At 44.4% G+C, this 22,895-nt stretch overlaps 1 protein-coding gene across 1 annotated transcript in view; it reads left to right on the top strand.

Annotated features, from left to right (window-relative positions):
• The first annotated feature begins 3,297 nt into the window (after positions 1 to 3,297).
• Positions 3,298 to 22,895, top strand: part of LOC119162961 (corticotropin-releasing factor receptor 2-like) — a 200,666-nt gene continuing 181,068 nt past the window's right edge. Inside the window, exon 1 of the mRNA XM_075882053.1 lies at positions 3,298 to 3,643. Within this exon, the coding sequence (XP_075738168.1) occupies positions 3,436 to 3,643 (208 nt within the window). The 5' untranslated portion in view covers positions 3,298 to 3,435. The remainder of the gene's footprint in view (positions 3,644 to 22,895) is intronic.

The raw sequence follows: 22,895 nt of genomic DNA, 5'->3' as shown, positions 1-22,895 counted from the left end.
TTAATGCAGCCTAATGGGAGAATCCACTCACTTCGTAGCCATGCCCCGACTTTGGGAATGAATAATTATTAAAATCAAAGTGTTGGGGTGAGGAGCTTTCTAGTCAGGCACTGGAGTGCCGAAGGTTCCTGCAAGGGTTTTCCCAATTATTTAATTCATCAAAGGCAAGTACTAGCTCGACAGAACTACTTACCAGCGATCAATTTACCTACCTAAACGAAGCGGCTATTACGGTTGGTTTTCGTAATACAGTAAAGGTATGTTTTAGGGGTGAAGCTCTTTAAGGCATGGATCGGTTGTCACCTGCATGTATGCATGTATGTTGTAACCACCTCACAGCATATCCATGGAGTGAATGATGCTTAGTGGGGTGAAGCTTCGGAGGGTTTTGTCGGCAAACCGTGAATCATCCGCTGGCCGCGTCCGTACGTCATCTGTCTGTGTGTTTGACGTACAGACGGCCTGGCGCACGGACGGACGGACGGACGAATGGATGGACAGACGTATGCATCGACGAACGCAGGGACGGACACAGGGACGGATGCACGGGCGGACGGAAGGAAGAACGAGCGGACAGATGGACGCTTCGCCCCACTCATCGTCATTCACTCCGTAGATATGCTGTCATTTTTTTTCTTCATCAAAGCTACGTTCTTTATTGAAACATCTCGGATTTATCGCACGTAATTTGAACGCATTATAGACCCTTTTCGTAACTGTTAAGTTAGGTTTCCTCCTATACAGTTTTCCCATTTATTTGCAATTAGTGGCTTACTGCGAATGACGTGTTTAGCGCAGTTTACTTCTGTTACGGTGCGGAAAACATAGAGTGGACTCCGGTGATATAAACACGCATAATAGACAAGTCCCATACTGTGCAGCTAGGACTTCGTCTCCACATCAAGCACGACAGCTGCTGCCATTAGCTGGGCGAATGTACAGCGCAGGAAAGCGCAGTTGCAGATTTCGAAACGCATCTAGTGTAAAAGAATACCTGCAGCTTTTTCAGCTCTACTTGTGAAGACTCGCTTTGGGAGAGCGATTTCGAAGTTTCTGATAAGAGGACCGGAATGAAGTTCTACAATGCCCTAACAAGTGTAGCTATTCTTCAAACGTTAGCCTGACACGTGGCCTCCTCTCTCTGCATCTTCAGCATTACTATCAGCCTTACCTGGATTCACTTTCACACTAACGTCAACTCACAGGTGCTCCAAAACAGTGTCATTGGTACAGCATTTCAATATTTTTTGATAGAGAAGTGCCTTGACCCCCCCCTTTTCCCCTTTACCACCAACTATTCCAGCGGAGTCCTTGATGAATATATTGTACGTTATCTCTTCGAAGAAAAATGTCTTTAATTGTTTACAAGCAAGTAGAACTCGTATTCGAAGATACCGCCAAACGGCACCAAGAAGAGCACCGATTACGTCAGATGTTGGTGTTAAAGAGCATCGACACCATTAAAACTATTGCTTGGGCGAGTTGGTTCATGAATATTTAAACTGCTTTATCAGCGCAAAAAAGACGGGACATTTAGAAAAACACACACACACACACACACACACACACACACACACACACACACACACACACACACACACACACACACACACACACACACACGCACGCACGCACGCACGCACGCACACACACACACACACACACACACACACACACACACACACACACAGACAGACAGACAGACAGACAGACAGACAGACAGACAGACAGACAGACAGAGCGCTGCGCTGTGCGTGGGTCTTTCTAAATGTCCCGTCTTTTTTGCGCTGATAAATCAGTCTAAATTGACACCATTATTAAAGAAGCTTTTTCTACGATAACGGACTCATGAGTCCATTCACTCGTACTCGTTCAAACTCAAGCCTAGCGTTAAGCGTGAGTCAGAGCGAGTCCGGGCCAGTAATGTTTTGGTAAGGTTGAGCACGAGTGAATCGTGTTGGACAGAATTTTCGTAAGTTTGAGTCCGGGTGAGTCTATATAGCTGAGAAAAGTTTTCGTGAGCTTCAACCCGAGTGAGTCAAAAGTGCAAAATATAGTTGATGAGTGACTCTGAGAGAGCTCCACAAGTTTTGCCGACCCATGCACCCAGCTCTCGTTCAACATCGCAGCATCTCTATTTTGGCGGACCGTGTAATGACTGAAGTAAGGCGACATATACGGTGGCTGTAAAGCTAGCAAATATGAGGATAGATTTACAGAGAATGCTGTAACACGGTGTTGATGTTGCTTATTCTGTGGTATGGGAACTGTATTTTATTCACCTACTTTTGCGGAATTGTTGTTCGCCCTCACGGGTGACTGCGACTCTAGCGTTTGTCTTTCTGGAAATTGTGGGTTGTCAGCGCTGATTGCTCTTGCCGCATTACCGTTATGAATTTGTAACTTGACTGTAATACAGAAAAGCACAGATGGAACAGCTGCGCGATGTCATCACGTCTGTTTTTTTTTCATTGTTTTCCCCACAAAAAGTGTTTGGACTAACGCAAAAGAAGGTTTTTATCGTTTTATTTATGCTCGGCGTGTACGTGTTGATAACATCAGTCCGCCGATGAAAACACTGGAGCCAACACCCAAGGGGAAGGGAGGTGCGGACAGGTGACAAAACACAAAGCGCCGTGCGGCACTGATTAACTCGGTAATCTTGTCATCGGGCAGCATGAATGAACACACATATATATAAATCCTCCGAGGCGCAACAATCGAACGCACAGAGGAGAAAGAGGAGGTCGACCAGGACAGGGAATCTCCAAAACTTCGGTCGAGAGATTGCCGGCAGGTACGCACTTCGGGCCAACAATTTTCTTCCCTCTCCTGTTCGCCAGGTGGCTTTGCCGCCGGACTTCCACGCGCACCACGAAGCATCAGTGGCGCGGCAGAGGCGAATTCTTTATTTTCTTTTTTCTTTCGCACCTCGAGGACCACGCAGGCGAACAACGAAAAGAACCGGGGCGAAACCGAGCGGCGGCAGCGGCCGCGCAGCAATATCAAAATCGTGCACGAGGTGCGACGGTGGTGGTAGGGCGAAAAAAAAAAGAAGCGAAGCGCTGATTGGACGCTATGCGTGGTCACATGGTACTTCACGTGACCTCGGGAACCACGTGGCGCGCGCACCAGCGCGCGCGGGACCGACTCTCGAGTTAAACTCTTGCGCGCGGGTTAGAGCCTTTCGCGGAACCGAGCTGAGAGCTTGTACTCAGACGCGCGCCTCCGATGCTACCGTGTGGCTTTCACTGCTACAGCCCGCACCACTGATTGACAACCGGTCACGTTCTCCGATTCTTTTATCCACCTTAAACAAACAAGCAAAAAAAAAAAGAAGGTTGGAAGTGAAATTCGTCAACTTTCTTTTTAGCTCCTCGATATTTACGACCCTTCTGTTAGACGTTCGAACGAGGAGCAAAGAAGTTTGTAGTCATGGTGAGGTTGATGAAGATACCTGACGACTTTGACTTTTCCACTTCTGTGACGAGTGATGTGGTACCGAGTGCCGACCTGACAAGTGGAAGCACGGCTGCTGCATCGACGTCCACGCAGCTGTTGTGGGACGTGGACACTACAATTGTTCACTACCAACTGACCGAGGAAGAATGCGTCCGGCTAGAGAAGGATGAACACGATGAAGGTAGGCTTCTTCGTCAAACAACGCTTTACTTGTGTCACTTTTTTTACTAACATGTAAAGAGGACGTAGTATGAGACTGCTTTTGTTTTAGAGAGGCCTGAAATGCTCGTTCCTGAGCTGCATGTCAGCTTTCTTTTAATACTTTTCATTGTCACTTTGTTGTGACGGTCAAGAAAGCTAGATGAAACACTTTACAGTGAGTGAACATGTGCCCAATGAGCAATACAACAAATCAATGTCTTTCCATGTTTTAAATCTTCTTTCTACGCTAGCCGATTCTCGACAAATCCTCCCAAACTGGGTGCCGGCCAAAAATCAGGATGTACATCTGCATCTACACACAAAAATCTACTCTAAAGGTGCAACGAAAACGGCAAGCACAGATCTCGCTCGTTGGTAATCTGATCAGTGGCGGAACAGGCCTTCTTTAATGCACCAGTGATTGAACCTTGCAGCGTCGTCACAGATTCTCACGTAAGCTCTAGAATAAACTTGGTCCGTCGCGTCCTGCGAGTAATCTCTGAAACAATCGAGAAGTTTCCACACGCATTGCTGCGTGACCTTATGTTCGAAAACGCTATACAAAACATTTTTTTTTTATGATGCGCCACTTCACTTCAAAAAATTAGCCTGAAATTTGTAGTGCTTTTGTTGTTATCACTTTAACAAAAGTTTTATATCGTTGAGCTCTAAGCGATAAATAAAAAGGGAACACTGAGGGCATAAAAATAGCTTTGAAATGATGGGTGCTCTTATGAACTGATGGTGCGGATGAGAAAAAAAGCTATTTGTCCGCTGATTTATGGAAGTGATGGACGCGTAGCTAATGCATAAATTGTATTTCAATACATTTGCTATGTCAACGTATAGACATAACCACAGAACTTCAATTTTTACGCCTAAAACAACCTATAAGTTCCCCCCTTTGTAATTTGCGTCCTATTTGCATACAAATCGTCTAATATATTGGTGTGAACAATATGCACATTTCGCAGTGTAACTACGATGAACTTTTGTCAAATTGTTCTTTTGGCTTTCACTTCATATATTCGAACAAAGGCGAGGAGATTAGCATGTACATAGTACTAGATGAAGGTCTTGCGGTAATGGCATTTGAACCTTAATGACACAATTAGTCCTCGTCATACAACTGAATCAAAATGTCAAATTGTGTCATAATACATTGCAAACTGGAGCAAAAAACCAGATTTGTATTGACCGCTTCTTGAAAGTGCTGAGCGCTTTCGTTCGGTTCGAAATACCTATAAGTTAGCCGTGAGGCATCATGTAATTTTGCAGATAACACGGTGCTCTTCAAGTCAAATGCAGCAAAAAATGAGTGGAAATAAAGGCATTGATCCGTATAGGGATCCACTAATCAGTAAATGTTGTAACTTTTGGGTTGTGCTGCACAAAATGCAATGCCTTAAGATTAGATAAAATCCAATAAACCCAGTTCTAAACAGTCGGTACGTTCTTAATTTCCTTTGTTTATTTTGCAGTGAGTCTCCGCATAAAGCTAAAAGAATAACATCACGTTCGACATCCATAATATTTGTCCGCAAAAGAAAAAAAAATATTTTGTTTTTCTCGTCCTATTCCTGCAGTTTTCTTTTTCACTGCTACGTGATAGGTATCGCACTTACCGCTTGTCGGGGGCCTTAAGTGTTGTGCATTAATATTTGATAGGCTCTATAGGTGGCCGCTTTGATGGCTTTTCACAGGCCATTATTATAGCCAACCGCGATAGATAATAACCTTTGTGTCGTCACGCCAACGATCAGATGAAACAATTCACAAGATTGATAATAAGAGAAATGGGTGCAATGTAGCCACACCCGTGCTTAAACCGGGATACTTTGAGAAGAACCCATATTATTCTCCCCCCCCCCCTCCTCTTCCCCGTGCTCTTTCTCATTACATACTTTTCTCTCTGAACTTCATGTTTATAAACCGAGTAGTTCATTATGAGTGCAATCGCTTCCGTCAAACCGGTCGTAGAACAGTTAAGCGAGGTACAAAATTACAAGTGTTGCATTATAACCCAATCCAACACTTGTAAATAATTCACTCCTAATGTTTCATACAGTAACCCTACCAATGCCTATAATTTTACTCACGAGAATCGCCCCACTATAGTGGTCTAGTGAGTAAGGTACTCGGCTGCTGACCTGCAAGTCGCGGGATCGAATCCCGGCTGCGGCGGCTGCATTTCCGATGGAGGTGGGAAAGGCTGTAGACCCGTGTGCTCAGATTTGGGTGCACGTTAAAGCCAGAACCCTCCACTACAGCGTATCTCATAATCATATGGTGTTTTTGGGAAGGTAAAACGCCACATATCATACTCACGTGCATCTTGTGAAGACTGCTCCATCGGGGATCAGACACAAGGTTGGAAAGTAGCAGAAAACGATTTCACGTAAAACATATATATACAGGCTCCGCAACTTTGGGCTAACGTTAAATGAATGTTTTAGAGGGTTTTTTTTTCGTATTGCGATGATGCATGAAACGTTGACACTACCAAACTAGCCGTTTTACTGCACCATATGTCTACCATAGCAATCTTCGTTTATCTGTCAAACATAAAAAAATGGCAAGGTGGCACAACAAGGTGGCACCCAAAACGTGTCTGTAAAATAGTCTGTAGTGCACACGGCGTTGCTCATCGTCACTATAACACGACTTCAAGACAAACCGCCAATTGATTGATGATTGATATGTGGAGTTTAACGTCCCAAAACCACCATATGATTATGAGAGAGGCTGTAGTGGAGGGCTCCGGAAATTCCGACCCGCTGGGGTTCTTTAACACGCACCCAAATTTGAGCACACGGGCCTACAACATTTCCGCCTACATCGGAAATGCAGCCACCGCAGCCGGGATTCGAACGCGTGACTGGCGGATCAGCAGCCGAGTACCTTGGCCGCTAGACCACCGCGGCGGGGCAAGAGAAACCGCCAACTGAGCATGATTATAATACCGTAATTCATAGTGAAGCGTCAAGTTAAAAAGCGCATACGAATGTTTGCGGTGTCCAATATGATCAATAGTATTCTGTCAAGCAAAGGCTCGGAATCTTGTTTAAGAAAAGAAAGCGGGCGCTACACTACTGCACCTACGACTACTACACGAATAAAAATAGGGAGGTATAAGGACAAAATATCAACTTTTAATGTCGAGTAATTATACCAGTTCCTAAATTTGTACATTTTAGGAGGTCGAACAGAAAGAAGCCTTCAGTGTTCTTTTTTTGTTCATTGGGAGGGGGAAATGTGGAAGACCCTATGGTTTTCTTTTCTGTTGGTTTTCCAACGCCCAGAGAAGTGCTATTGGAAGACAGCCCTGCCAATGAAATGTCGCGTTGAACGTCGGGGGACTACATCGCGACACTGATTAACACTCGGCGCCAGTACATGGCAGGCGCCTCTGCAGAGCGGATGGAAGTCACCGTTGCTTGATACGAAGACTCCAGCGAAAAGCAACGAAAAATAAAAACTGCGAGAGAGAGTAAACATGAAAAACAAGTTAGAAGGACGATAGGAAAAGATTGCGAACGTAGTTTCGTAGCACTATATATACCTACAGCAGACTTGATTTCAGCGGCATGTGAAGCAGGCCGGAAGCTATTGAAAAGGGAACTTATCGGCGGCACTATATTGTCGTACGCGATCCTGGCTGATCTGGTTATAGCATCGTCGCTTCACGTTTCATCGGCATAAGGCACTCATTTCTGTTCATTTTCGTGCTAGTAAGATGAAAACGTAATGACAGAAAGAACCCAAGGCAGATGATTGCCGTTACGATCAAGTATATATTGATAATCATTGCTGGGGCTTGAGTAAAAAAAGCCACGATCTGATTATGAGGGACGCCGCAGTGGACGGCGGCGGAAATTTTGACCATCTGGTGTTTAACGTGCACTCATGTTCACGTTATACATTTGATCCAAATACATGCAGCTCGAGCATTTCGCCTTATTGAAAAACGGTCGCCATGACAGGTATTCAATCCCGTGACCTTCGGGTCACAAGTCTTGCACTTTAACCCCTTGACCATCAAGGAGGTTAAATGGAAGTACATGGGAACAGCAAAGAATAAGCGTAGTTTCCCGAGTGTTCTTAACTGATCATTAGAACACAATCGTTTTGGTTTCATGAATGCCAAGCTGGTAAGCTGCATGCAACAGTTATTGAAGTCTGTTTTTGAGCGTTCGAAGTGAAGCAATAATAATGGAATTGACTGTACAGTAAGCATAGCGACTCGTTTTCTATATTTGAGCAACCGGCATGAAACGCACTTACGTGAGAATGTTTGCGAAGAGATTACTCAAACGTATACATGTAAATCTGCGTAAGCACGTCATACTCCGAGACTTGCGTAGGACATTGCGAACGCTTCCCTACATCCGGTATTTTTCTTCCCTATATCCGTGTCTCTCGAGTGCTTTACCATAACGATCGATGTTCGTACTTTCGTAATCTGCATTACACATTATCCGCTTTCCTGTGTTTTACTGCGCTGTCAATCAACTGTAGGCGAGCTCCACCAGGTACCAGACACATGTAATCGTAACACACCCATACAAAACGTGTCAAGCAGTTTCAGACCACTTCTACGGCACAACTTTACACTTGCAAGGCGTTCTCTTCTACTCGCACATGAGGTGGACAATGCGGCCGGCGTCTACCGCTACTTCTCCGGGAAGTTTCATCTGACCTCTAATATACGAAACTTTTTGAAGTGATGCGAGAAATAAATCATTTTGAGAGTTACCGTCTAGAATGAGCAGCACAATAAAGCTACTGTCTATTTGAATGCAGCTAATGCAAAGTAACATTTATTTACTAAACATTGATACATATGTTTCACATTGATTCAAGTGGTCTCAGAAAGCACAGGACCGGGTTGATTTGAGAGACATGGGAGAGGCCTCGGCCCCGCAAGAGGCGTAATCAGGCTGATGATGACGATGATGCTGATGATGCACGTTTCATGGCATCAAGCCTGAGCTTCCTTCAGTGCATGCATGTTCGAAGACCGGTTAGCCTCCGACGGTACGCTAGGCCTTCACCAACGACTTCCACTGCGCGAAAACAGTCGCCGAAATTGTTCATATCTATTCGCTGCATGGAACTACTTGATCGCTTTTGCTGGTGGAATGCAACCACCCTATGAGTTGTGACAGTGTTTTCGTTTCGTTTTTTTCCACCCGTCTGGCACAAAACTCGGAATAATTCAGTAGAATAAAGGAATGTTGTGCAAGCTGTAGGTTCATCTTGGCTTGAGTTACTAGTTCCTTACAATTTAATTCATTTTTTACTACTTTACTGAGCTGACAATCACAAACCAGATACGCAGATGTGTACAGAGGAACTCAGATGTTATGTAAAGACGAGGCTAGCGCGGAAACGATGTTCACTTGCACATTCCTGCTCCGCACAGCCGTATGGCGTTTCTCCCGCGAAAAAGTTCTTGACACGTGTGACAACACGCACGCTCTGTGCCGCCTCGTGCCCAGTATAGAAAAATAAACAACTGGAGGAAAGTGAGGCTGCTTTTTTCCTTTATTTTTTTTTCTCGTCTTACTTGGAAAGCAGAGATGGCGCCCTTCTTGTAAAAAGAAGCTAGCGCGCAGTAAGCGATGCATTCCAACTTCTCAAACAGACCACCGAGAAAACTCCGAAAAAATATTGAGCACATTCCACGAGTGACTGTTCGGCCATGCTGAAAATAGGCTCTCACAGGCGTATTCAACTCAGTTCTTTGTTTTTGCTTTAAAACACGCGTTTCTTTTTTTTATTTTTGTGCTCCTGCTTCCCTCGTGCATCTAGTTTTTAGATGCGAAGCAGCTCATTGACTCACATTTGTAACGAGAAAGAGAGAGATGTTTAGGAAAGGAAAAGACGCAATTCTGCAGCCCTAATTCGGAGCACGGCTCAGCGTCTGTAGGGGGGCGAGGGGGGAAGAGGGCATTAAAGATGTGAAGAAGAGAGAAGAAGAAAAATGGCGTCCATGACCAAGAACGTGGCTGGCGGCTTCTATAGCCGGTTCTCTAGTCCAGTTTCCTCAAGGAAGTGAAGAACCGCCTCTTTGAGGACACTGGACTAGACAACCGGCTATTTAACCTGCCCGCCGCGTCCTTGTACGCACGTGCGTCCATACGAACGCGTTGCAACGTGCTCCCCTCACCTAAGGTGTTGGAGCGTTGCCAAGCAGATCAATAGGCTGCTGCATGTTGACGTCACGCTCTCCTAGCACGCTTTTCTCGCAGGTGCGGGCTGACGTCACTCTCTTCATCACACACAGTGCACTCGCCGCAGCGCTCGCAACTGCCGACTCCTCCGCCCGTTCACTGCACACTTCTTTCTAGATTCACCGTCTCTATCGCCCGCAACGCTTGACCGCACGTGGAGTGGAAACACTTATTCGGCTCGTTTATTTGCGATGAAACTTATACGAAATCTAACCCACCTCCCATGTCTTTGCGTTTCAAACAAACGTTTACTAGAGTAAACGCTACACCAAGTTTCACTTGAAACCGTTCTTCCAGCACCCGCATCAATGCCCGTTTTATCCGGGTCAACGCCACGCGTACCGCTGCTGCTTTGCATCCCATCAGGGTTTCCTGGTCCACAATTTTTTTGTAGTGTTCTGTTTTCTTTTTCACTTCCTAAGGTGTGCTTTTATCTCATCCCGAAAAATTCAGCCGTGTTCTTCTGATGCCAAAAAACTGCGCCCTCAAAAGTACCGTCAGTTTTCAAGGAATAATGCCACGAGGGAAGCAAAAGAAAAAAAAAAGATGCAATTGGCGAAATGTTATGACCAAGAACAAAGACACTACCCCACCCCTGCTGTCTTGTGGAATCAAAGTGAAATCTTTCAATATGCAAATTCGAAACAGAACCATCTCTGTTGGAGAGAACGCCCACGTGAATCCTGCTTATCATATAGAACAGGTGTCTGGCTGTACCTGCCGATATCTCTTTGCCGTCGAGATCTTCTCGTGAATTTCGTGACTTAAACAACCCCATAAAGTCGGACGAATGCAGTGAAAACGTGTCGTGGTTTCGTTGGCATTTTGTTTTTTGTCTGTATTTTTTCATTTTTACTTGATTTGTTTCTGCGCACTGATAGCAGGTTATACGCCAGCTTTCAGTAGTCGAAATTCAAAGCGATGTGACTGAAGCATTTGTCAGATTATGTACGCGAGCCACCTGTTATAATATTATCCACTAGAAAAAATGACAATGCCATGTAATATCGACGGATAAGGCTAAGTTTAGCTTCGACCCACAATAACAGTTTTCTTAGGGCTAGGGCTGCAACTTATGTTAGATAAAATTCAAAATGCCGCATTTTGGGTATGTAGGGCGACATAATGTTTCTGTTAAATGTTTCTTCATTTTGGTCACATTAGGCAACTTTGCGAAAGCCTGACATTTGTAAACACATGTAATACGTTATGTTTACACTACTTACATTAAAAAAATACAACTACGTTGATAATACGTTTCCTTTTTAATTACTGTTTGTGAAAACAATAAATATCACTCGTTTAAAACGAGTTTGACAATTTAAAACGAGTCAGCTAAAAACAATACCACTCGTTTTAAGTCAGCTACAGTTTCTTCATCCAGCCATGCATGCGTATTCAATTAATCAATAAAGAAGGATTACGGTATACATTAATTCATCTACGACACCTTTTTTCGTAGAAAACCAAGGAAGATGTGCTTGATGGCGCCAGTTTCTTATTTCATGCACCAAGTGCTCATGGATGTTCTTTCGGACAATAAACTTGAAACTTTGAAGCGCAGCCTTCGAACCGCAGAATATGACCCACTTGTATAAGCACTCTCGAAATACATATTGTAAAGTGGTTTTCATAGCAACAAACTCTGCTGGCATACATATCATTCCATCCGGCGATTTACTACAACATCATGTGACAGTATCTTGTAACATGATATCATATATCTGTGGCTGCCTGGACTTACCAGCACTACTGGAAATCAGTTAGCTGATGGTCCAGTATGCTCAGCTCATGAGGGAACCAGAGTGGTTCCGAGACCTCTATCACAGACATGGGTGAGACAGCTTCATTTCCTGGTTGGCAATATAAACTTGATCCTTCATTCAAGCTGCAGCAGCTATCGCGAAGTTCTCGCTCTGATACGACGCTGTTATGCCGCCTTTGGTTGGGTGTCACATTCACAAAGGCGTACTGGTTTCGCCTCGCTAAGGCGGACACCTCTACATGCGACTTCAGCGTAACCGAAATGATAATCGACCACAATACATACGACTGCGCTCGCTATGACGCTCAGGGATGCCCCCTAAGGATGCTTTTGAACCAACTGGAGTCTAGGCCATTTTCTCTAAACAAAATTTTAGGCCCTCGAACACGTACTCTGATGGAGCAGAACGCAGCTGTAGTGCTACTGGAGTACTATAGAAATTAACAAACCTGAGTAACCATCAATCAAATGAGTATGCTCCCCCACATGTGCTTGTGATTTTGTCCATCCCTCTTCTCTCTTTTCGCTATCGTATTCCTCTTTCCCAGGGCAGGGTAGCAATCCACAGGTGTGTCTAGTTAACCACCCCACCTCTACTTGCTTCTGTCTCTTTCTAAAGAACAACTTACAAAAAAAACACAAAAAACGAATTCTTCGGAGGAAATTTTGGTGATCAGAAGCCTCTTTGATAAATTTTCTCGGAAGTTTTTATTGGTCAGATATTAGCTTCGCTATTTAAAACTGACATTTATAACAACGCTTATTTCGTCTGTCTTCCTGAACTTTCTCGAGTATATAGTAGAAAACATTCATTTTCTGTTTACCTGCGCTGTCACATACAGGAACCAGTCGTTGTAACACTTTCTCGTACATGAATTTCAACACGTTTTCTGCTAATTATTAGACTGCAATTATTTTTGGTTTGATTGATATGTGGGGTTTAACGTCCCAAAGTCACCATATGATTATGAGAGACGCCGTAGTTGAGGGCTTCTCCGGATGTCATTGTTTTTTTTTTCACCGCACCTTTTTTTTTCTCTCGATACAATTATAATAATTTTGCGCAACGCCTTCAATACACATCTGGTGCTCTATCCTCTTTCGCAGTATGAGATAGCAGTTATTCCGACCCGAAAGCTATCTCCAAGTCTCAGTGGGTGTAAGTGTGTAATAATTGGAGACGGCACACCAACACGATTTGTTGGGCAACACCGCTGACTACCTTGTATATAGAACAGCAAGAATCTTCACACCTTATTTGTTTTCGTTACGGAAACTTTGTCCCGTACCTTGCACCACCTGTCCGAAAACCAAACGTGCTCACTTGTTTTGTTTCATACCATTATTTTTTCATTAATTTTTCCATTATTTTTTCATTAATTTTTTTTACGTGCAATACGTAAAGCTCTCCCTATTGTTGGAGTGTCTGGAACTGTTCTCTTCTTTTTGACGTGCTTTCACGCTGTGTCATTGAGCATTGAGCATTTAGATATTGTCACATTTGCTGTCTTGCGCGTAGAGATTTGCTTGTTGTTTTCGCTACTCCTTTGTGCCTCTTGCTTTGTCGGAAGCAGGCGAACGCTGCAACAAGGAAACGCGCCACTGTTAACATGTGTTCTCCAGTTTTGCTTGCGAGATACCGAACGTTCCTGCCAGCTAAATAAATAACGTTTTTTAGTGCCAGAACACCTCGCTTTCCTTTTTTTTCCTCACGTATTTGCTAGTGTGTTCTTACTCTCTTAGTCAAGCTGCAGCGCATAAAGTTTCTCCGATCTTCTTTACTGCATGTTTGCACGCTGTTCACAAGGTCATTTCGTCTTTTCGTTTTTGTATTACCAAGTACAGATTCAGCGCACCGGTCTTAGGTGCTTCATAAAGTAAGCAGCGCATACTCGGGAGTAACATTTATCTCGAACAGCTTCCATTGGGGTTGTCTGGAACAGCTGCTGTTCGCAAGCCCGGTGTATTTTCACTTGGAGCCACCCCTATACATTTATTGTGCCCAGGCCGACCTGCTAGCTTGTTTAAGTCGCTATGCTCATGTGAAAACCTCCAAAAGGCCAGAAATAGCGTCAATTCTCCTTCGGCGGAGCTCCGCCTGTGCAGTGACTAGAAATAATAGTTTGGATAAAATATTAGCTGACTTGCCATAATTGTTTATATAGTAGCAGTTCTTGAGAGAGCAATTGCATTACAACTGAAGAGGCGTGAGGCTGAATAAAACAGGCAACATCGTTTTAAAGACAGCGGCCTAATGACACGTAACATTGCATCGCGCCATCTTTTATTATAAATGACTACAAATAAGAATGAAAAGTGCTTTTTTTTCGCCGTGTCTTATAGTTACTGTCACGTGCTCATGGCAGAAGCAGTATCTAAAACATTGAGTGTCGAACTGCTTATTTGACGAAGCTGTGGACAGCACAGCAAGCGAATCACTCCGCAAATCGACAGACACGAGTACAATCTTCGGCAGTCAAAAACCGATGAGTGGCAAAATTTTTCATGTTTCACAGATACTTTGCAGTACACTTGGTGCTTTTACTGATGCTCGAGTAAAATTTAGATTTGGCTCGAACATAGGCGCCAGGCCTGGAATCTTTGTAGAACAGTCAGCGTCATTTGCGAAGCAGCATACATGTTGAAACCAGCCTACACTGAGAAACAATGCACCATTCCAGAAAGTCAGGAAGGCGGTCGCCGTGAAATACAAAAAAAAAAACAGCATTTGTTTAAGGAGTCCTTGTATGAGGGGTCTTTGGCCTTTGCAAATCTTACAGGTGTTTACGTCTTGTTCGAGCATTCCATCGAATTGCCCTTGTCCAATATATGTAACAGAAAGCAGCTAAATTTGTAATAGAATATTTGCCAACCCCTAGTTTTAGCCCGTATTTGAATAGAGCAAGACATAACAGGAAATAAAATACTTTCAAGACTTTTTTTCCAGTTTCTTCTGCCATGCAAACTAAGAAAGCATTCGAATTAGTTGCCTTAAGCATAGTAACTATCCTATGCGCATGCTCAGTTTATGTCCGTGCAAACAATGAAAAGCCGCAGAAATTATGTAATGATCAATATCATTGACATTAGGGGAAAATTAGAATATTTCTAATTATAGTTCAAATTTAGACCTTGATGACCAATGTTTTTGGGGACTCAACAAACAGCAATGATAAGCTCACAAGTTTTGTCGTAACTACGGCAAACGCTTACAACAAGCGCGGTATTTCTATTGACAAAAACAGTTGTGTTTACTTTATTAATTCTGTATTACTTGGCAAGTATCGCTCGGAATTTCAATCTCATTAATAATTTAGCCCATAGACAATGACGAGATCTAGTAAAATACGCCTCCTGTTGGTATTTCGGCTTAGCTTGAGTAGGTACTTGCGAATCGTAGTAAACTGGCCCAGTTGATTCATGTTTAGATCCAAGAAATAAACAAAGGAAATGATGTACACGGACCAAGTAGACGGCCGAGACTCATACGCTATCACCAAAATCATAACCCATGTATTTTAGCATAAAATGGCTTAAGCTACGATAATCAGTTGTAAGTCTGGCGATGATTTGCGGGAGAGTGTACCTTCTACTTCGTCTGTGTCCTTGATTTTCGCTGATATTTTCTGCACCTAGCCTGTGGAAGATCTAGGCAACTTAAAGCCCAATGTACTCCTAGATAACAAGTTGAGCAAGTTTTCTGATTACATATAGTTAAATATATTTATCATGTTGCTTTACAATTCATTTCACTTCATAATAATTACCATCTTTAAAGTGCTTAAAAACGGCTGTATTATCACTGACTCTTTCTCGCTCCAAAACCAAAACAGTGTTAACCTTTGAAGGCTTTGCTGCATTGCTGTAATGTCTAACAGACAAAGCACGCTTTACAGAAGAACATCTGACTCGTATGAAAGTAATGTATTTGTCGCTGTTTACTCTGACTCGGGAGTTGTTGTTTAGCATGCTTAGCAGAATAGTGCGGTAAAATTTCTCGTGCACCGAAGGCTAAATGACCCAGTGCGTGTCAAATACGCAGTTTATTTGTCAGGATGTACATTACCACATTTGCGGAACGTGCACAGTCTTCGTTAAATTATTTTGACAAGTGTAAAATGTCGCATTTAGTGCGAGGCTTCTATTCACTCAGTTAACATTATTCACAGAAAGTTGGAGTATTGATTTTGGTGCCCGCAGTCACAACTTGGACTTGCGTAATGACGCCAAACCACCCTACTAAAACTCGCTTCCCACAACAACCATTTGCTGTAAGCTAGCTCCATTCCCGTAACTTCCACTATCAAGGAAACGCTTAACTAGAACTCTCCCATAGCATATTTTTGTCGCTGTGCATGTCCAACAACTAGTTCGTTCACCTAGCGCTTTCGCAGACACGCGTATGCATCGGGGCATCTGTCTCAGACATCGTAACCGCCGCCACCGCTGCGGCATTGTAGAAGGACCTGCTCGACAGGGGTTGATAAATGCGGCGCGAAGAAAGGGGCTTCCTTTTCGCTACCCCTCCTATTCACCTGGCAGCTCTGAAATTGCCTCCAATGGCTGATGTCTGCCCAGGAGAAGGTGCTCTGCTATACAATTCATTCTTCGCAACAGTCCTTTTTCTTTCTCCCCCCACCTCCCTACCGTTCCGGTGTTCTTATATTTTGCACCTTGACTCTTCGCATCTTTGTCTTTTGTTTTGGTTCCACTACACCAAGAGGGGTGGGGTTGAACGGAAGATGGTTCTTGCACTGTAGGGAGCGAAGGTACGGTGCACGAAGGTCTTTATTGGAAGCCTTCCGGGCACATTCAGGTGGATGGCAGCGCAATAAAGATGCGTACTAAACCATCCCTTTGTCTGCGAGCAGAACAGTGTGCCTGGTAAATGCCTGCGCGGAAAGAAGAAGAAAACGTGCCGATACCTGTGGTGCAAGAGGAAGATGCCGCGTGCAGCCCGAGAACGTTATTATCCCAAGGCCATTCCGCAAGCTCTTGGTGCGCTTGACCACGTCTCTGAAAGAGGAGCAGCAAAAAAAAAAAAAAGCAGGTTTCCCTAGAACCTTCGGCGCCAACTTTGTACTTAGTTTTCTTGTTTTTTTTCTTCTCTTTTCTGGGGGTGGAGGGGGCTAAGCTGGCACCAATGAATAAATGAGCGAAGCAAGTAAATCGGCGTTGAAAGCCGCTAGGGAGAGCGGCGGAAGCGCGTTTTAGCAGAATTGAACGACATAAACGGGAACTATAACTCGAAACAAAGGAAACTGAAAACAAAACACAACAAAAAGTGAATAAGAGTAGAGATTTCCATCGCATAAAGACGGCGCGAACATTGAGGATCTGAGGCGAATAGCGGCTTATATTTCACGAGTATGAGTGCTCTAGAATTTCGAATGTTCACCTGATGCCATTTATGGCTAAGTCTGGTTCTGAACATGGCTATTTGGAGCTTTTTTTCCCCTCTTAGATCACACATGAAGCTGCTGGGAGTTTCAGCTTGGTCTTGCCGTTACTGTTTCATTTTTCGTCTTCTTGTGTATTTTTTTTCTACAAAAGCTTAGAGAGCTGAAGCAGGCTGGCGCAAAAGCGCACTACATCTCATAAAAATTGAGAATAACTCTGTGGTAAAAAAACATGATTTTGTGGAATATGGGGTAGAATATGGACCAGAAGCGCCGCTGGTGTACGAAATATATTCAATAGTCTATTTTTTCATCCAGAAAAGGCGTGATCATGTCATATAGAGGAATCTGTCAGAGCTAAGCGTGAGTGGAGAATTAAGTTGCTCGCACTTTTGCCTCGACATACCTTAACACGCATAGCTATACATGCGTGGCTCTACGCGCATGCATACACAAACTGAATAAATTCGCACGGTTCTCGCTTCATGTTTTGAGAGAGAGGATGGTTTACAAATAAAAAGTCGCAGCTTTGCCGCAAAGGCGAAGCAATGAACGCGATAGCAACAACTTAGAAGGTCACCCGCAGAATGGAAAGCAGATCAAAACGTGCCTCGCGTTTCTCACGCGCATATGACACTCGAAACGTACTCACAGGTACATATGTGCAAACAAACATCTAAGTTGTTGCTTCGCTGTGTCTGAAAAGAGTGTGCTTTTCGCAAATGAAGACTTCAATGAGTGCAGTGACCTTTGTGCGCCCGGTAACTACAACAGAATTGCTCCATGTAAAGCCCAAGGCCAGCCAAGACGTACGATCCTCCTCACGAGCTAAGGGCGCGCGAGGAAGCCTCACCTCACTCCGTGGAAGATCAGAGCGCGCGCCACCGTGCAATGTGGCCGTTTGAACGTTGAAGGACGTGCTCCTCGGTAGCTCAGTGGTTAACGCCTCGCATTCACGACGCAGATGTCTCACGTTCGATACCGCGCGCCGTAGTCTTTCTCTTAATTGTTTTCTTTATAGAGTTTTCATATAGGTTTTCATATAGGAGATCGGCGATCAGAAGCTGTTCAGTGGCTTGGTCGAGGAGGGTGCAATTCGTGTCTGGAGTGTAGGGAGCGTACGTGTGGTCGTACTCATATGGACGTGGGTTTTGACGTGAGTGGAGTGGGCGGTGGTGGCACAGACGTGCGACGTTTCCAGGTAGACCACACGAAAAGCAGATCGGTTGGTTGTCGGCAGTACACCATGGATTAGGGACTCGGTGGAGGTCGGGGCGGCTGGGCGGTATAAACAGGAGCAGGCAGTGGAGGCGGCGCTCGGAACGCCTGTGGTCGAGGTCATGCTGCTGCTTTGGCGTACGTCAATGGTACATTGACTGGTGGCATCAGCTGCGGAGGAAGGACCTCAGACACTTGGTCTTGTACAATAGTCCGTAGTGTGTGGCTGAGTGATGCACTACGCTCCGGCAGGCCGGAGATGAGCGAGAGTTGGCGGGCAACTTCTTCACGCACAAAATCTTTGATCTGCAAAAGGAAGACGGGATCTTGCGAGGGAGTTAAGCCGGACATCGATTCCTGATGTGAGACAGCACGGTGGGTGACGAGACGTCGCAGGCGGAGCTCATCATAGCTTTGGCAGAGCTCGGTAACTTGGGCGAGAGTAGCAGGGCTTTTTGAAATCAGCATCTGGAATGCGCCCTCGTCGATATCCTTAAAAATATGCTTGATGCGGTCCACCACAGCCATGTTCACATCGACGTGTTTGCACAAGTCAATGACATCCTCTATGTAACTGGTGAAATTCTCATCAGGCAGTTGTGATCTTAACTGAAGGCGTTGCTCCACACGAAGTTTGCGGGCAGCAGGACGACTGAAGACTTTGCTGAACTTTGCCTTGAATGCTGTCGCGGTTGGAACGTCGGTTTCATGGTTCCGAAGCCACACGTGGGCAATGCCACTGAGGTAAATGCCGACGGTGGCCAGTCTCGTGGCTTCGTCCCACTTGTTCAAGACACTCACGAGTTCGTATACGTTGCCAGCCAGTCGTCGACGTCATGATCGTCAGTGCCGCTGAATATGGGAGGGTCCCGCTGACGGACCGCGCCGGAGCACACGATGGCCTGGGGAGCCATAGGTGGAGGGCTTGGGGCAGATGCAGTGGTCATGGCGGCTGGTCAATTCTGGCTTCGTAACTCCAGGATTGTGAGGAGACCCAGCACCTCCACCAAATATAATAAAGAAACTAGGATAACCAGATCTGTTATTTGAGACCAGGTAGGATCGTAGGCCTAGCCAGCGAAAGCAGTGACAACGTCCAAGCCGAGCGTCTCAGGCTTAGCACTGACGATGTGGTTGCTGAGCTTTGCATGACCCACTACTTCTTCAATGCACTATTAAAAACAGCTATAATTACACAATCAGGGAAATGCAGCATACATATCTAAATTCTCTGTACAAGGAACTGAAGAGTCAGAGTGCAGATTAATATAATAAAGATTATTGTGATTGGCGGCACGCTCACGAATGTTTGCATTTATAGTTTTCGAAGTGTGAACATAACAATAGGAAATGAGATATCTTGTATCTTTGTAGATGTATGCCTCGCAAGGCCATCTAAATTAGATGAATAATAAACGTTAAATCGGGAGACGCATAGTATGAGACGTACGAGCAGTAATTTCGCGAAGACTAAGTCAGCACACTACGCATGCTGAAGGATCAGTAGTTAGTTATAAACACTCCACCGCGGCTAATAGTTATGATGGTTGACTAGAGACCCGCAAGCAGATGAATTGAGTCCATGAAATGATTGCTGAATATTTAACGGAGGTGAAAATCCTTGAGGCCCGTGGTGCACGCTGAAGATCGCCCTGAGGTTGAAATTTTCGGAGTCATTCATATCATATCATACCATGGCTTTAGAGGTGAAGCTCCTTATTGTCTAGGGCAGTCCATCCCACTGGTGTAGCCAGCAGAGCATATTCACAGACAGACAGACAGACAGACAGACAGACAGACAGACAGACAGACAGACAGACAGACAGACAGACAGACAGACAGACAGACAGACAGACAGACAGACAGACAGACAGACAGACAGACAGACAGACACGTGGACGGACGTTTTTTTTTGCCCCAGCAAGAGATGATTAGTCTACTTATTAAGTAGAATAGAGAGAGAGAGAATAAGGATGAAAGAAAGACAGGGAAGTTAACCATGGCTGAGCCTGGTAGGCTACCTTGCACTGGGGATGGGTTAAGGGGAATAAAAGTTAGAGAGAGAGAGAAGTACAGAAATGTCACTCATGTCGTCGAGAAAACGGCCGTTATGTGCTTAACATCACAGACAGTGAGTCACATCTGTGTTTTAATCAATTGAGCACATTCATTGCATTAACTTGTATGCGCGGTTCCATGCACCCAAAATATTGCCGATGGTGAAGCCATGATGGTGCTGTTTGCGTTCTCAAGCAGCAGACTTCTGAAGGCTTGCGAGAACTCGAGTGATGGCGTCAAGCAGTTGCAACATGCTTCGAGCTGTCGGTGTCTGCATCTTGCTCAGAAGCACGCGCATAGCACAGACCAGGGTGCTGACCATGCCGATAACTTGTCCTTCATCCATCAAGTTATAATGTTTACTGACATGCTTTGGCCGCAAAATAACACACACAAAGTAAAGAAACACTAAACGACAAACACAAGCGGCACTTTAGTTGGAAGTGCCGCTTGGGCTTGTCGTTTAGTGTTTCTTTACTTTGTGTGTGATATTTTGCCGCTAAAGCATGTCAGTAAGCAAGTACCAACTAAGCCAACAATCAGTATTGTTACAAGTTATAATGTACCGATGAAGTGTCCCTCACTGTCGAAGTCTGTTGCCTCTCATCAAACGCATGTATCTTTGGGAGTTCGGGCCAAGCGTCACCTGCATTGCTAGTAGAGGCATCATTTTCCTTTAAAACGGCTGCGTTCTGACTGGGTAATAAGGATGAAGCGTCAGCTCTACTGCAAGTAGAAGCGCCTTTGTGATAAAGTACCACCAGGCATATCGGTGTCGAAAAATTCAATATATTGATTGATAAGGGGTGTCTAGAGAAAACTGTAAAAGACACCTACTCAACACATTACGCAGTACAGATGACATCCACATAAGAACGCGCGACTAAGATCGAACTGTGGGCCTCTGTGTCCAGTCAGTGTTTTTTGCCTCTTATTGCCCATTAGCAGCCATTGGCATGGTGTATTATAAAACACCGGTCCATGACTGCGTGCTTTGCGCCTCCTTATGTTCCTATCCTGCGTGACGCTGTGATGAGCGCCAGCGTCAACGCCACCGACAGTGTAAGCGTTTGCGCTCGTTGCTTCGCATCTACAGATTGTCTTTAGGGGAAGAAGGTGTAATTTTTTACTCTTTCTCTTTTTATACTCCTTTCTCTCTTTCTGTATTTTTGCAATGCTTTCTTTACGCAATCCTCTCTCTCTTCCTGTATTTTTGCATTCCTCTTTTTTAAATGCGAAGCATTTCTTAGTGAACTTCGGTGACTTTGAGCGTATCTATCTATCTATCTATCTATCTATCTATCTATCTATCTATCTATCTATCTATCTATCTATCTATCTATCTATCTATCTATCTATCTATCTATCTATCTATCTATCTATCTATCTATCTATCTATCTATCTATCTATCTATCTATCTATCTATCTATCTATCTATCTATCTATCTATCTATCTATCTATCTATCTATCTATCTATCTATCTAGCCGCCTACGTCTTTTAGCTCTCCTGGCCGTTTGGATAACGGTATCAATACCTAACCTGGTATGGCATAACATGACTGTATGACGAGCATATTTGACTAGTCGTAACATGAAAATTAAGACATGTATGTCATGAATGTGATGATTTACATTTCATGGTCTTGCTGCTTTTCCGGTGGTTTCGTTCACATGACATGTTGCAAAACTGGTATGGCATGACATGATTGCATGGCGAACACAAGCGACAGATCACACCATGAAAATCGTGACATGTGTGTCATGTAATAACATGACTACATGCCACATGACGCGCTCGTGGCTACACATGATGCGCTCGTGGCCATATTTTTGGCGTCACATATACATAATTTGGTATTACAATACGTGAATGGATGACGAAGGTATGTGATTGGTGAAAACATGATAATCAAGAGATGTGTGTCATGTAACAGCATGACTACATGCCACGCTCATGATGCGCTGGCAGCCGTTTGGCTAGCTTCACTTATACCACATTTGGTATAACGGAACGTCAATGGATGACGAAGGTATGAGACTGGTGCAAACATAATTAACATGAAATGCGTGTCATGTAACAACATGACTACATGCCACGATTATGGTGCACTCGCAGCCACTTCGTTAGCGTAACCTATACGAAATTTGGTATTACGGTACGTGAATGGACGACATAGACAAATGACACATCCAAACATGATAATCACGACATGTGTGTCATGTAACAACATGACTACATGTCACACTCATGATGGAATTGCGGCCGTTTTGCTAGCTTCACATATGCCAAATTTGGTACTACGTGACGTCAATGGATGACAAATGTATGCGACTGGTGCAAACATGATAACCATGTTTCAATCAAATAAAAAATGTGATGCTTGTCTTGAGACAACATGACTACATGCCGCAGTCAAGGTGCCAATGCACTTCGACGTGACACAGCGCGCGTGTTGCGCCGGCGTTCGTTTCGTCACATCACGCCGGCGTTGCCACGCCAGTCGCCGTTCCTGCCATACACTCGCTGGCGCGCGCCGCGCTGCGTTGCTTCGAC

Source organism: Rhipicephalus microplus, chromosome 2 (genome assembly GCF_043290135.1).
Source record: "Rhipicephalus microplus isolate Deutch F79 chromosome 2, USDA_Rmic, whole genome shotgun sequence".
NCBI classification, from domain to species: Eukaryota; Metazoa; Arthropoda; class Arachnida; order Ixodida; family Ixodidae; genus Rhipicephalus; species Rhipicephalus microplus.
Note: the sequence above shows the minus strand (reverse complement) of the source record. Positions and strands in the feature narration are given on the sequence as shown.